The sequence below is a fragment of the Epinephelus fuscoguttatus genome, linkage group LG10 (genome assembly GCF_011397635.1).
Source record: "Epinephelus fuscoguttatus linkage group LG10, E.fuscoguttatus.final_Chr_v1".
NCBI lineage: Eukaryota > Metazoa > Chordata > Actinopteri > Perciformes > Serranidae > Epinephelus > Epinephelus fuscoguttatus.
In genome coordinates, this window is record NC_064761.1 from 5334767 (window position 1) to 5350116 (window position 15350).

The 15350-nt window shown below is 39.5% G+C and overlaps 1 protein-coding gene across 1 annotated transcript in view; it reads left to right on the forward strand.

Moving 5' to 3' along the window:
• LOC125895872 (inactive N-acetylated-alpha-linked acidic dipeptidase-like protein 2) overlaps window positions 1-15350 on the forward strand; it is a 791425-nt gene that overhangs the window by 522623 nt on the left and 253452 nt on the right. The window contains exon 9 of the mRNA XM_049588047.1: window positions 8453-8596. Within this exon, the coding sequence (XP_049444004.1) occupies window positions 8453-8596 (144 nt within the window). The remainder of the gene's footprint in view (window positions 1-8452; window positions 8597-15350) is intronic.

Below are 15350 nucleotides of genomic sequence, written 5' to 3' on the forward strand. Positions count from 1 at the left end.
AATTTATTTGATCACTCGACTTTTGCTACATTGTGGAACATGTCCTGCAGTTTCCTCAAATATGATGTGTAAGACTGGCCTAATCAGCATAGCAACAAATTCAATGACCTATGTTTTGATTCAGAGGTACACTACACTGAAGGGACATGTAGGATCCAGTAGTTTTGGAGCTTGGAAATGAAAGACCCTCAGTTTTTTTGAATGTAATACCACCTTCAGTCCAAAATGTGAAACTTCTTCCCATTATACAAGTGCTTGGAGGGTTGGATCAAGACAAATGCAATTCTTTGCTCAGTGTTTGTATGATGGCCACTTTCCACCATTAACAATGATTCATTTGACATCACACAATCAGTGTTTGCCAGGAAACAGAAAGCACAAGTAGACTACCCTGATCCTACGCTTCTGAATTACTTCAAGCAAATTTGAATTAATTACTTGTAAGAGGCTTGTCAAGACAGTGTTTATGTGGAGAGGGAGAAGATGAGGGTGAAAAACAAAAGTCCAACATCAAAGACAATCGTTCTCAAGCGTCTTCTAATGAAGGGTTTAGAGATAGTTCCAAAGTATGTGGTAATGAAGTGCTGTGAAACGCAAAGTGCTTCTACTACTGTATTTAGGGTCCTCGTCCTCCTTCAGATTTTTGTCTACACCTCAATATTGTTGCTCTCAGAAAAGTACTTAACTCATATCTCAAAATCAGAGTCCGTTGGTGTTGCTCACGATGGCAGGACCCAACACAAAGTACAATGGCAGCTGTACTACGGCTCGGCCCTGACTGTCCACAGGAGGCAGCGTATTCCATATTGATGTGAATATTAAGAATTATGACACACACGCCAGAAGGTGGCACAGCAAAATACATCCATATATCTTGGTGAAATAGGCAGTGCTGCAGGCCTGGCAACAAAGGGGCTGTTTACTGTACTACCTGATAAACAGGCCAGTAACATGCTCTCCGAGTTTCCTTCCATTTTCTCTGTACTGGGCCATTTCCCTCTAGTAACTCTTTCTCAGGAATACATATCATTTCTTTCAGTAAGTTACTGAAGAGGAAAACAAAGCTCTTTGAACCAGCAAGCTTGCTAACTGTGAGCTCGTTAGCTCGGTTGCTAAGGGGACAGTAGCAGCTCACAGAGTCTGCCATAAAGATGTGTACCAAATGCTGTCTCATAACTGTCTGCAAACAAGTTCTCTGTTGTAGAGCTGTTTATGCTCTGGTGAAATTGCGCAACATAGCTAACAAGCTATAGCCCCTTTTACACTGCCAGATGTTCCGCAAATGTTGGGCCTGTTTTACCGGCAAGCTGCGAGCGTTTAGATACACAGAGCCAGATTGGCGAGTTGATCTGAGGTGCCCAATTTTCCACCTCATAGGGTAGTCATATTGGCGGAACCCTTTTAGTTTAAACAGACCAAGCGGCCTTTCGCAACGGGAGGGGCTGTTGAAGACTTCTGGGAGGAGCTGTTGATGACGCCGCATGTGCGACCCACTGGTGGTGGATAAACAGGAAACAGCTGATAGCAGGAATTAGCAAGCAGCTAATAGCAAGAGGGAAATGCAAACCAGACACTGTAAAGATGAGCAACTGGGGAGACAAAGAACTGTGCACACTCCCTGCCCTCGCAAATGAAGAGGCCATTAACCGCCAGATGACAGGGGTGGTGAAGGATGGGCCAACTTATGGGAGAATCGCCGAAGGACTGACCAGCCATGGCTTCCCTCCCACTTCACTGGTTACGTCACACGCTGAGCTACACATTTTGTTACTTGCTCACGCCCCCCATTGCCCCGAAAAAGGTGCATTCTGTGTAAGGGATGGGCATGAGTACTCAAGTACTCATTTTGAACGTCAGTATTCGTTACACATATTGAGATTCGAGTACTTGGACGGGGCGCAGTCATGTGCGCAGCCGCATACAACACAGACACAGGTAAGCCCCGTCACTTGACCCCAAAATGGCGGCGGTGAAGAAGTTGAAGAGTGATGTTTGGAAGTATTTTGAAAAGATCGACGAAACAACCGCGGAGTGTAAGCTGTGTAATATCAAACTAGCTTATCACAGAACAACCAGTTCTATGCTCAACCATTTGAGAAAAGAGCACAAAGAAAAGACCACGGAGACAGACAGTAGCCGTGTCTGGAGTTTACTGCAATATTGTGCAAAATGCAGTGACTTTAAATTGTAACATTTTTATGTTAACATTGAATGTACTGTTTAATAGGCTAATTGAAGCCTGGCTGTTCAATAAACAAGCTTGAAATTGCACTTGAGTACTCGAGTACTCGTCAATAATATAGTGAGAGTACTCGAATATGGAAATAACTTAGAATGCCCATCCCTATTCTGTTTAAACAAAAGTAGGTAGGCGGCATTTTGCCGCACTCACCGATTGTGTTTTTATACTGCCAATGCTGAAAGAAGACTGATTGGTCTTTCCTGCAAATTTGCACAATTCATATCTAAAAAGGGCTTATGATAGCTTTGTCTGTTTTGGACTCTCTTACTCTCTGTACCCTTAAAAGTCAACACTATCAAATGGTGCAAAATTAAAGATCACTAAATTTAAATTTGACAAGAATGATTTTCAAATTCACTGACCACAGTGGATTCATTGCATTTAAATGAATTGATTTCACTCCAAAGTGTTGCCTTTGCTGGCCTCTCTGTGTTGTCATTAAGGCACATAATGGTCTGGTTAAATGTCCAGTCTGATCTCAAGCGTACTGCTGATAGGCCTATGTGGATTGTTTACATGACATGAGAGAAGTGCATATTTAATGTATTCACTGTGGACAGACAGCTTCGGTGTTAGGCAATTCAACTTGGTAATAGTGGGACGCTCGTTTGCTTTTGGTACTGTACAGGGTCTCATTATCTTCCACTCAAAACAGCTGCTGAGCCAAATGCGTAAAATTGAGTATACCAGTCCTGTCTTAATACCAAACATGTTTTTACAGTTCTAATTATCTTCTTAATTCTAAATTATTTGCAACAACTTGTTTGCAATTTATGATTATCAGTTACTTTTTCCTTTGTATATGCTACATTTTTTGTGCCCCTATTTTACCCTCTTTGCTAGCACACTTCTACAACATTTCTCCTTCTATATTCTACTCAGTCACTTTCTCTACTCCCCCAGTGTCCTTTTTCTTGCCCTAACACTGCATTTTTCTACCCCCTACACCTCTCATGTCTAGTCTTCTGTTTTGTCATCTCCTTCCCCTGTGCTCACCTTCTCACAACCTTCTCCTCTCTTGTCCCTTCATCTGCTATTCACTTCTTGCCGTAGCCCTTCTCCTCTAACCTCTTATCTTTTTGTCAGATCTTGCCCAACCATCTCCTGACCTCCCTTTTCGTCTTTACTTTTTACCTTATTTCCCCTCCACAATTTTCTCACCCCTCGTCCCCCCTCTCCCCCTTGTCTTGTCTCCTGTGTTGTTCATGGATTATTAATCGTCTTGTGGAGCTTGAATGCCGACATGGCACTCTGTAGAGCAGCCACAGAAGGCTATTGACTAGAAGTTTGGTTCAAAGAAACCACTGGGGATTTTTCAAGGGTTGCTGAACTTGTCCTCACAGCTAAGGTTAGAGTATAGATTATTCACAAACTTGGACAAAGTATGGATCAGCTGCAAGAGAAGCAGAAAAGTAACAATATGCTTAAGTTAATGGGCTATACAAGATGCAACTGGCTGAGGAAATGAGATATTAGTGACAAGGGATGCATGCCGTTGTAATGAGTTATGTCTCTGCCAGAGCTCCCATTTGTTTGTGAAGATATTGTAGCCATAGTTTGACTATGACAAAGGGCAAGAAAGTGCAACAGAACACTTTTTTAAGTCAGAAATGTATTGTTTCCTTAATCCTGCCAGTTAGATCTTATTACTGAGATTTTCTGAAAACAATGGGCAGTGTAATTACAGTCTTGTGAAAATATAAGGATACTGAAGTGTAGTATTGTAGTGGAACAAATGAACACTGTTAGAAAATAATCTGTAATATGTGCCAGTAAAACTAGTTTATAAGTGATAGGTCATCTGTAAGCATAGATGTTTGTAGCTACCATCTTAGTTCAGAAAGGATTTGTAGGAGGGATTTAAGTTGCAGATGTTATTTCCTTTAAATGCATAATTACACAGATAATAAATTGACCCTTTGTATATTTTTTTCCAATTAACCTTTGAGGCGCTCCTGCACAGGGAACAGTTTCAAAGCCATTAATTTGCATGTCATTTAAAGATACATCACTGAATGGAACAGCACACATACAAAGCAAAATTTCACAACACCCACACACAGATATGGGGACTCTTGGCATTCTTAGCAGTAAAATGACAACACATGTTCTAAAAAATAATTGCCGACAGGCCACAGTGGTGCACAGCTGGAGGCAGGTATTCTATAGAGACAGTGAGAAGTTAACATGATAAACACTGGAACAGCATTGGGTTTTCTACAGCCTTTGTCAGTGTGTAATTATGGCTGTAAAATGTATGTCAGTAGAGAGAGGCTACAGAACCTTCTGACAGTGGGTCTGGGCCACCTCTCCCCAGTCCATTGACACACTTTTTATAATGAACAAGACTGAGAGTAGCCCTTTTAAACATGGGCTTTGCATTTCCAAGATGCATTCAGACTAGCTCATTGTCATCGTGTCTTTTAGTCAGTTTCCAACATATTTTGATGCTACAATTTTGCCGGTATATTTTTAGATTTTCATGTAATTTGTACAGCCACCTCTTTTTTGCCGTTTAACATCAACTTCTACAACAATTGAGTCATGTTTTGGCTTTTGAGACTGATCTTTTCAAGACTGTACATGTTTCTCTGCACCTGATTATTTTCAGTATTGGTATTGTCTAGACTGACTGACAGGAAGGAATTGGTCAATAAAATCACAGGGAACTGTGAGAAATGCTTCAAATTTCCTGAAGCCCAAGATGCACTTAAAAGCACTTAGTCTTTTATGCTACATAGCAAATACAGGTTTTTAATAATATATTGATGGATTTAGCAGATCGACTGTAGCTATTTATCAGTGTCTGCCTATGCAAGGACAGTTTGCATTGATAGGTTTGCTTGAATATGTTTTACAGTTTAACCTGGTGTGTTATTATGCTATATGCAAAATAGACAGTGAGAGTTCATGAAGACATCTCTTTGTCCAAAAAGGAACTACAACCATTTGATTGCTAAGTCAGACTCACAATCTGGACTTACCCCACCATAACAGATACTCTCATTGATGATATGATTTAACAGGGAATATAACTAATGAGGCCTTTAATCACCTATCACTTCCTGTTACAAAGTGTGCCAAAAATATTTTGTCCATTTTCAGGTTGAGTTTTCTGCTTTAGTTCTGTTTTCAGCAGGTCCTTATCGCCCTGATACGGTGTTGGCGTTTTTTTGGCTTTCTGACATTATTGTCATTTCAGTTAGGAAGCAATAAAACCCTATTTCTGTTGGTAACAGCATTCTTGTCAATAAAATGTTATAGTGCAGCATAGATATTTTTCTTTTTAAATCATCCAAGGTTAGTCTGACATAAGGTTTGCTTAACATAAGCAGCATATGTTTTTTATTGAAAAAATCTCAGCTCAAATAGATGCCAGATCCTTCATTATGAATACAGTCTGTGCAATGTGCTTCAGTGAAATTTTAAGGAGATAAATGCATCTTCAGAGTCTAGGTAAATATCACGTTTTTTAAACAAATTATCATCATTATGATAACATTTGCATCCTAAGACATAAAACTGTACTTTGTTAGCGAGTCCGGCTGTGTATGATTTTGTGAGTGAATCTGTGTGCATGTCTGCATAATCTACTGAGTATGTGTCTCAGTGCAGTACTGTGTGTGTGTCAGTCCATGTGTATGTATGACGCTCTGGAGTACTTTCCTTAAGGATAATATGATGATGAGGCTTCTCTCATCTAAGATCTCTCAAGAGTCATTCAACTCTTACTCAACTCTTCCTTAAGTTATCGTCCATTTGAATCAAATGAGAAGATTTAAAACTCCTAGTCAGTAGGAGTCATGGAAGAGGGCAGTCATTGGTCTCCTCTTATCTGTGTATGTGTCCTTACAGACATGGTAATAATGCTCCTTTTTAAATTCACTTCCAGCTAACTGTGCTGTATAAGTAAAGTGCCTTTGGGCCCTTGACACCAGGTTTCTACAAAAAAGCCTCACACAGATCACAGCATGTTTAACCATTTACAATGTGAGATACAGTAAAGTCACAACTGAGACATGTCAGATTAATGTGACCAATATAAACAACTTCAGCAAACTATTTTCTTCTTTATTTCTTTTGTCATTTGCTAATTAACTGTTAGAATTTACCACCACATTTGTAGTGCTGTGTGTTCACGTCAGACAACTTGATTTCCACAGTGAAGCGCATTTCACATTGGTTGAACTATATGTTGTTTCACTGTGATTGGCTCAGCTGTTTTAAGGTTATTGTATTTAGTGTATATATTAATCACCACATTCCACCTCACCCTGCTCTTTGCACTTTGTGCTGCTGCCTTTTTATCAACAATAAGAGCAAGTGCACATAGAGACACCCAAAGGGTCTGCACATCCAGGAACTAACACTATTGAATGTTGTGCTTGCTTACTGAAATAGGGCCCTGTAACCTGAACTTTAAGAATGCTCCCACTCCATAGACTGTTAAAATAATGGATGTAGATAATGAGAAGATGAGCTGGGGTGATTCATCAACATAATCAGCCTCTTGCCTAAATATGGTCACTTCTGGCTCTAAACAACACAATGGCGATGAAATGTCAAACTCGAGGCTTCACAGCAGGGGTCTACAAACCAGTGGGTGATATCACAATAGCTATGTCCATTATTCTTACAGGCTATGGTGAAACACCAACCAGTAAAATGCTCTCCTTTAGGGGAAGCTGATGAACCTTCTTTCCAAAAGACCCTCCCTTTTGCAGAAATGTCTAATATCAACTATGCATGTATGCTGCAATGGCAACCAGCACTGGAAAGCAGTGAAGCCTTGGCTCTGCTCTCCAGTGCCTTTTTTGATGATGTATTGTGACTTTAAGTTATGATAATTATTCACACAGTGCACATTGTGTGTATCCCATGTACTGTATGTATCCCACTGCACAGGAGAGTGGAACAGCAGTGCTATGAATTGAACCTGCATGAATGTGAAGCAAGGACTAGGAGGAACATTTTACCCTCTTAACGAGGACAAATCAAACAGTGCAACCATCTCTGTTGCCCTGAGCAATGCCCATATTGGCTGAATGGTGGAAAACTCCATCTCTATTAGCAGTCAGTCCGCTAGATTCAGAGGATGAAGGAGAGAAGGGCAGGAGAAAGAAAGAGAAAGACAACTAAGACATAATAACAATGGGGAGATAACAGGTTCCCAGGAACATACACACACCTTTATCCTGGATAAATTAAACCCATGAAGGACAAACAAGATTTCTGGTACTTAGCTAACAACACTAAGATAAGAAATCAGTCAGGCAGATCAGGCCCTGCTGCCCATAACTATCACTGAAAGACAAAGCAAGCAACTTACAAACAAACAACCTAAGCCTTATCATGTCACAGACTCCACTGTGTGTTTGTTATTATTTCTGTATCATTTCTACTGCGGAAAGAGAAAGGTAGTATAGAGAAGGGATGTGTCTTCATCACCATCATGCCAGATTGACTTACAAGCTGCAGGCAGTAACAAACTGCCATGTCAGATGTTTATTACTGAAGGCACCATGTGCGTTATTATCTCTTTTATAGATCATGTGCAGGACATTTTTATTTCACAGCAAACAAAAAAGAAGTGGTAGACTGTGCATTTGACCTACTTAATACTACATCTGTCAGCCTGTGTGTCAGCCTTGTTGTCTTAGCTGAATAGGCTGCATGCTAAAACCTATGTATCTCTCATATATTCATCAGTTGATTAAATACAGGCCTGAAAAGTCATTTTTTTAATAACTAATACTAAAGCCAAAACATCTCCCTTCTGATTGAAAATCTAATACAATACAGCCATATTACTCAGGTTGTATTATACATCATTAAGAATAAAAGAGTTTGATTGTCTCTAGTTCTTGACATATTCAGGACATTTCTACAGGAGAACCAAAGTTGTATTTCCAGGGTTTCACATGTACATACAATCGGCTGCCATAACAATAAATAGACAGTCTACTACTGTTGAATGTATGTTAGTTACTGTTTGAAGTAACCATAGGAAACAGAGCCTTCTGGAATCCCATATTTTACCTGTTATGGGGGAACTGAAATTACAACGGGACAACAGAGAACTATCACATGCATAAGTGTGTGACTGTTTGTTTTGTTTGTTTGTTAAATTGTCAAAAGTTCTGCCTTAACTCTTGTTTTCACCTTGGTTCCTTCTGATTCTCCTCCTGTATTTTTTGTGTTTCTCTCTAGCTGAGGTGTCAAGAGAGGCTGGAGGAAGTCTGACATCTCTGTTGGTTCAGCCCGTCTCTGCCCTCCTGGCAAAGACGTTACTGTCCTCTCCATCCACAGGGCAGGGTGACTCCTGTATTCCTTTAGCCATGCCACCCAACACAGGTAAGTGCACAAAATACAGTATGACAGGATTCTTTTAATCCTGTCAGAACAACAAACAAAATATATACATATTAACCAATACTAAATACAACCACATACTTTCACAATCTCAATGATAAACATGTCTAATATAAAGGTCACAAATAAAACTCCTCATCATTTGTCAATGCAGTTGCCAGAAAAGAATTGTACATTTGTGCAAACCACAGAAACACTACATTTGTACATCATAATATTGTGGATCCTTTTTAACTTTGCGGTTCTTTATGTTTATATAATGTTGTGTTTAACGTGGTTAGGTTCACGCACAAAAACCACTTGGTTATAATTTGGAAAACATCATGTTTTGGCTTAAAATACCTGGTTTTGGGGCCTCTGTTCCAACTATAAACACAATGTCTTGCTATGAAAACAAATACTTTTCATGGTAATCAATCAATCAATCAGTCAATCAATTTTATGTATAGAGCCCAATATCACAAGTCACAATTTGCCTCACAGGGCTTTACAGCATACAACATCCCTCTGTCCTTTGGACCCTCACAGTGGATAAGGAAAAACTCCCTTTAACAGGGAAAAAAAACAGTAGAAACCTCAGGAAGAGCAACTGAGGAGGGATCCCTCTTCCAGGACGGACAGATGTGCAATAGATGTCGTACAGAACAGATCAGCATAATAAATTAACAGTAATCCGTATGACACAAGGAGACAGAAAGAGAGGGAGACAGAGAGAGAGACAGAGACAAAGAGAGATGCAGGACAGACAGTAATGACAGTAGTTTACAACAACATTAATGATAATATCCCTGGTGGAAAAACAGTGATGGGTTACCAAAACACAACCAGTTTTGTTGTTTGTTGTATAATAGTGGTATGGAGCAGTCTGCAGCCTGGCAGGCTGTCCCACCTGGGTGGCATACCACCCACTCTCTCCTCCACCCCTGATAATAAAGTCAGCTCATATATTAAGTCACTTTAGAAACGTTAATATGGGGGCGTCAGTGGCTTAGTGGTAGAGTAGGCGCCCCATGTACAAGGCTCTTGCCGCAGTGGCCCGGGTTCAACTCTAGCCTGTGGCCCTTTGCTGCATGCCTCTCCCTCTCTCTCTCCCCTCTTCACATTTCACTATCCTATCAATTAAAGGCAAAAAATGCCCTAAAAATATCTTAAAGAAACATTAATATATATATATATATATATATTTATATGTATGTGTATATATATATATATATATATATATATATATATATATATATATATATATATATATATATAAATATATACATATAAATATATATATATATATACATATATGAAATGTGCAAATAACATGTATTTGTTGATCGTAGGAACAAACAATGCCAACATTTTCTCCTGGCATCTGGGTTGCACTTGTTAAGACAGAAATATTAAAAAAAAAAAAAACACATATTGAGTGCAAAATCATAAATTAATTTTTATAATAATCAAAAGTTTACATTTTGTTCTATTAGCTTGGCGGGAGCACCACCAGCACATTTTTATCTCTGTTATAGCCAATAGGGAAATTTGCCTGCCCAGTCCATGTGCATTGTGTACCGTAGAAGGCTGAACACCATCTCCTCCATGGTGTCTTGTGTGAGTACAAGGAAGACATGGGGTACAGGGTCATTGTCTGTGTACTCCTAGAATGAAGGCTGTATTTCTTATTCTCAGGAGTAAGTCAGGTGCATTCTTGTAGTGTGTTGGACTCCACCAAGGTTGTACCCAATCATGTTTGTAAACTTATGACTGAAATCCTTGTGTGGAGTCAAAAAACTATGGTTTGGTGACACAAGGTTGCATCTTTGCTTTAAGCTAACTAAAGTTCCGGGTGACACCCTTTGAGTTGGGGCCAAGCTGCTACATCACGTAAAGATGCGCAAGTTTTTATGCATGATTGAGATACAGTGAATATGACATGTAAGACTGACAGGCAGGGATACAGGGGTACACAAACACTGTTTTCATGAGGAAGAAATTGTGCCCGAAGACAAAGTTCTTGATTTCCTAGTAGATCTGAATTTCATTCCTCCCCTACAGCCGTGAGTATTATGTATTTGTGGAGGATCCAAACAGCTGAAATGTGCTTCCCTCACTGTGTGGCTGGGCTCACCTTAAGACTTAAGTTTAGAAGCTCAGATAGCCAGGAGGAGTTGGAGTTAAACCACTGTTTCTTCACATTGAAAGGAGCCAGTTGAGGTCATTTAGGCGCCTGGTTAGGATATCCCCACGATGCAACCCTGTGGATTTATTCTAGGAATATCCGACAGGGAGGAGATACACATACATATCTGAACATATTAAGCCTAACACCTCAGGATCTCCCAGGATGAGCTAGAGGATGTTGCTGAGGAGCAGAACGTCTGGACTTCATTAGCTCGCTGCCACCACATTCTGAACAGAAACAGAGAGTGATTCTATTTGTGTCTATTTGTGTCAGCATGTAGAGCTCATTTTAGAAAAATAAAACATCCATTTACAAGTGTTAGGCATGATAGCAGTCTTGATTATATTATCATCTGTCCTACAGATGTCCTGCTGCAATCCAATTACAAGCTTTGTAGGGATCCCTTTCAATCATGTTGAGTGCAGTACCAGGGCATGTCACTGTTGTGCATTTATAATTACACTAAAGATGCCTCTCTTATCTTTGATACAGAGTAAAAGCGATTAATTGATTAAACTATTGACAGAAAAATAATGGGCAAGTATTTTGATGATGGATTAATCGTAATTTTTCAAGTCAAAATACTAAATAAATTAAATAAATTTTAAAGAGAATTTTTAACACCTTTGATATTTTATGGACAAAACAAATAAATGATTAATCAAGGAAATTATTGGTAGATTAATCAGTATGAAATGAATCATCACTTGGGGGTCTAATTCAGATATTCAACCTATTGTAGAAGTTGAAAAAGTAGTTAATGTATTTATGTCTTAATTGATTTGTATGATTATTTCTTTTACATGCTCACTGCAGCTGCACAAACCAACAAAAAAACAAATTATTAACACAAATAAAGTTTAAATTGTAGGTCCAGAACTTCACTTATACAGTTTGTGTCTGAGCTGTTGTATCATTCTGCTCTATCTAAATGGATCACCCTCACCACCACCCATCTCTGCAAGCATATCAGTCACACTGTATGGTGACTCAGTGAGTTCATAACCTGGAATCTCCAGCAAACACAGCCTGGTTGAGTCACAGATGTGACCTATCTACCTCATCTCTACTGCGACTCAGATGTCACCTGGAAGTGTTTCGAAAAGAACATGTTTTCATGCAGCTCCACTTTTTTCTTTCTTAATTTTTTCTCTCTCGTATTCATTACTTTTCCTTAATTTCACCCAGAAACTTAACATAATGAGCATTTATTACTCCAAAGACACAACAAAGACAGAATAAAAAGCTTATCAAATCCCCTAATCCTTCTTATATACAGTTACATTCACATATGAATTCCACACTACAGAGACAGGAGCCGCACTGGCAAATATTAAACCAGGTGCGTAAACATAGCACGGGGCAGGGAAGTGCTTGAGACACCTCACATGTCCAGTAGATAATGATAAATTACATCAAATGAAGTCACAGTCCAGCCAGAACATGATGTCGACATATCCAGTGAACATCAGGGGAAAGTGCACTAGAAAAGTGGCAAAGTGTTCTATTGGATCAGTGATTCCATTTAAAGAGTGGTCATTTCAGCAGAAGTATGGAAAGAAGGAGGGATGAGTAAATGATCCAGGTGGACACAAAGGTTCGACTGATTTACTGTTTAGCCAACATGATTGCCTATACTCATCATATTTTGAAGCTTGAAAAGCAATCAGAGGAAGCCTTTTGCTTTATATCGTGATGCAGGAAGTTGGTGGTAAGGTTTAAGGAATAAAACTGCTTGGTTAGGGTAAGGAAAAGATTGTGGTTGACATTAGTCACGTCAGTCAATTCACGTGACTTGCAGTCGACTAAAGACTCACATGACTAACAACTTGTCTGACAAGATCACTCAATTTTGACATAGTTTCACACAGGATACAACACTGGTCTCCTCGGTCAGAGTCCTGTGCTTGTTGGACCCATCCATCTCCCCTTCCATCTCCCCTTTCAACTGCCCTGAGCGGCAACTATAGTACTCAGGCGACCTTCTTTTTTCTTGGGAGTGAGACCAGGCTGATTTTGGTGAGACGCAAGGTGATTTTTGTCTGGTGAAAGCCCGTGTTTCCTATTCATTTGAACACAGATCTAGGCTGTGGCTGTGGGGCCAGCAAAAAAAAAATCACAGTGGCCTGCAGCGGAAAGTTGAAACAGACTCAACTTTTGGAGAAATGCTACAGTCATGCTGCTGTGGCCAATCAGGTGACTGGCGAACGACTGAAAAAGAAGCCCACATACCACAGGAACAACTAATACAGTCTCATTCTCTTGTTAAATGTTACTGTGACTAAACAAAAATTAGTATGAATTAACAGCTTATTTATAGTATCCTACAAAGAAAAGCACTTGCTTTGTTTGTGTGTGTATGCATGTCTTTTTGTGTCAGTAAAATTACTACAGTAATGATAAATTTTACTTATTTTTTAAGCCAACATAAACACACTAACTGAAGACAAATAGGCCTACTCACTGTGATAGCGAGACTAGATTTATCTCCATCCCCCACTCCCCCACAAACGGCTATTTTACACTCCCACATGACACTGCGGCCAATTGCTGCAACGCCTGATTTGGTATACCAAATCATTCATATAAGAATGCAGCCTTAAGCGAGATTTATACTTCTGTGTCAAATTGGCATAGAGCCTATGCCATAACCTATGCCATGGCCTGCCATGCATCTCCTCAGAAATGTAACTACAGGTTAACTTGGGGCAGACCTATTGTCTTTTTTTGTAAGCTGAAAACCATTGAAAACCTCAGAGGAAACTAAGCTGTTATTTACTTCTATTTCAAAAATAAGAAACAATAAATTGTGAATACTATAAAGCTCCCACAAGATAGTATTTTCAGACTTGTGTGTGATTTATCCTTGCTTCATATGGGTAGAGCAAATCTGCACTAGTCTCTAAGCTAATTTGTACAATTTAAAATGCCATAGGCTCATGCTAATAACATTAGCATGTTGTATTTGTGGATAAAATGTGTCCAGCAAAGGGCAAGTGCTTTGTCTGTGAATGCTGCAAGTTATAGTGAAGCCAATTTGTGGACTTGTGTTTGAAACTGATGCTATTAAGCCATGTTTAATGAGTGTTTTGGGTGTGTTTTGAGGAGGAGGTGTAACTGCAGAGGGACACAAATACACCACGGCACAAGTATAAATGCTCACATCAGCGTAGGCCATATGCATAGGCTACGGCAAAGGCTCAGCATAGAGCACACAAGTATAAATCTGCCTATAATCTTTCATGAGTGCTTCTGTATTTCTTGATCAATGTTATTACCTGGGTTGGCTCATCCAGAGCTGATTTTCACGATATCAGATGAATCCACCGCTGTGTATGAACATATTTGTAGAAGCAGCACTTGATGGTGCACTTATTTTTAAAACCCTGCCCACTTTCTCACCTTTGCACACCTGGTTGGTCACTGCTTAAGTGACAAAGCCCTGTGGTGGCTTTAGGAGGCATGAGTCTTGCCCAAGTGAGGGGAAGAAGAGTGTGATTTTGTCATATGGCCACAAAGTCAGCAGAAAAATCAGATCCAGGTGGATGGATGTGTCAACAAAATGTCTTTCTTTCAGTTTGCTCTGTTTCCTATGGTTACTTGTTTCCTACTGATATTCAACACTGGGTCCTTTTAAGCATGAGCATGGCCAACCCAACCTAATAAAAGGGGTCATAAACCCAAGCTGTAAGCCCAAACTGCAGTATTTCTTCGACCCCTACCCAAGTTGTTTTGTGCCTAAACCTCACTAAACCTTAACCATAGTGGAGTCAGATCAATAAAACATTTTATTTTTGCAACAGTGATTTATGATGGTTTTGGAAGACACAGATTAATGAGGTCATCCTGCCAACAGGAACATATTATCAGAAAACAAACACATATTTTGCCATTTAATTTGTAAGACTTGGAAGATAATTTGTCCTTAACAATAGCAACATGAAATGTAATTGTAGTTTTAGTGGTAAGGGAGGTACCCAAATATGAAGATGTTATTGAGGAAATTACAAATAATGCAATGGAAAGAGATATTATTATACCCTAAGTTGCTCGTTATTATTCAGGTGAAAAGAATTACTTGACTTGTCTGTGCATCAACCAATTATACTTTAAACTGATTCATATCATTGTGGATGGCCACAAGATAAAAATGCCCATTCTGTTTGCAACACTATGATTTTTGCGAAGTAGTTGTTTCATTTACTACACTTTATTGAAATGCAATTGCTGTATTCTGTAATTACCCCTACCAAGACAGCAAACAGGGGACTGAGAGCTGACCTTTGGCACTGGGTAGGAGGAAGAGTCATTATGTGGAAGTAGCGAGACAAAAGCCTGGTGTGGCAGCAGGGTTTATTTCAAACGCCCACCAATTAATTCATTAATTTTCCATACTGCTTATCCTGGTACATTGTCACAGGTATGCTGGAGCCTATCAGCTGACATTGGGCATTTCACACTGGACAGGTCACCAGACTATTACTGGGCTAACACACAGGCAACCATTCACGCTCACATTCACTCCTATGGGCAAATTAGAGTAATCTCTTCACATAGGCTGTAGAA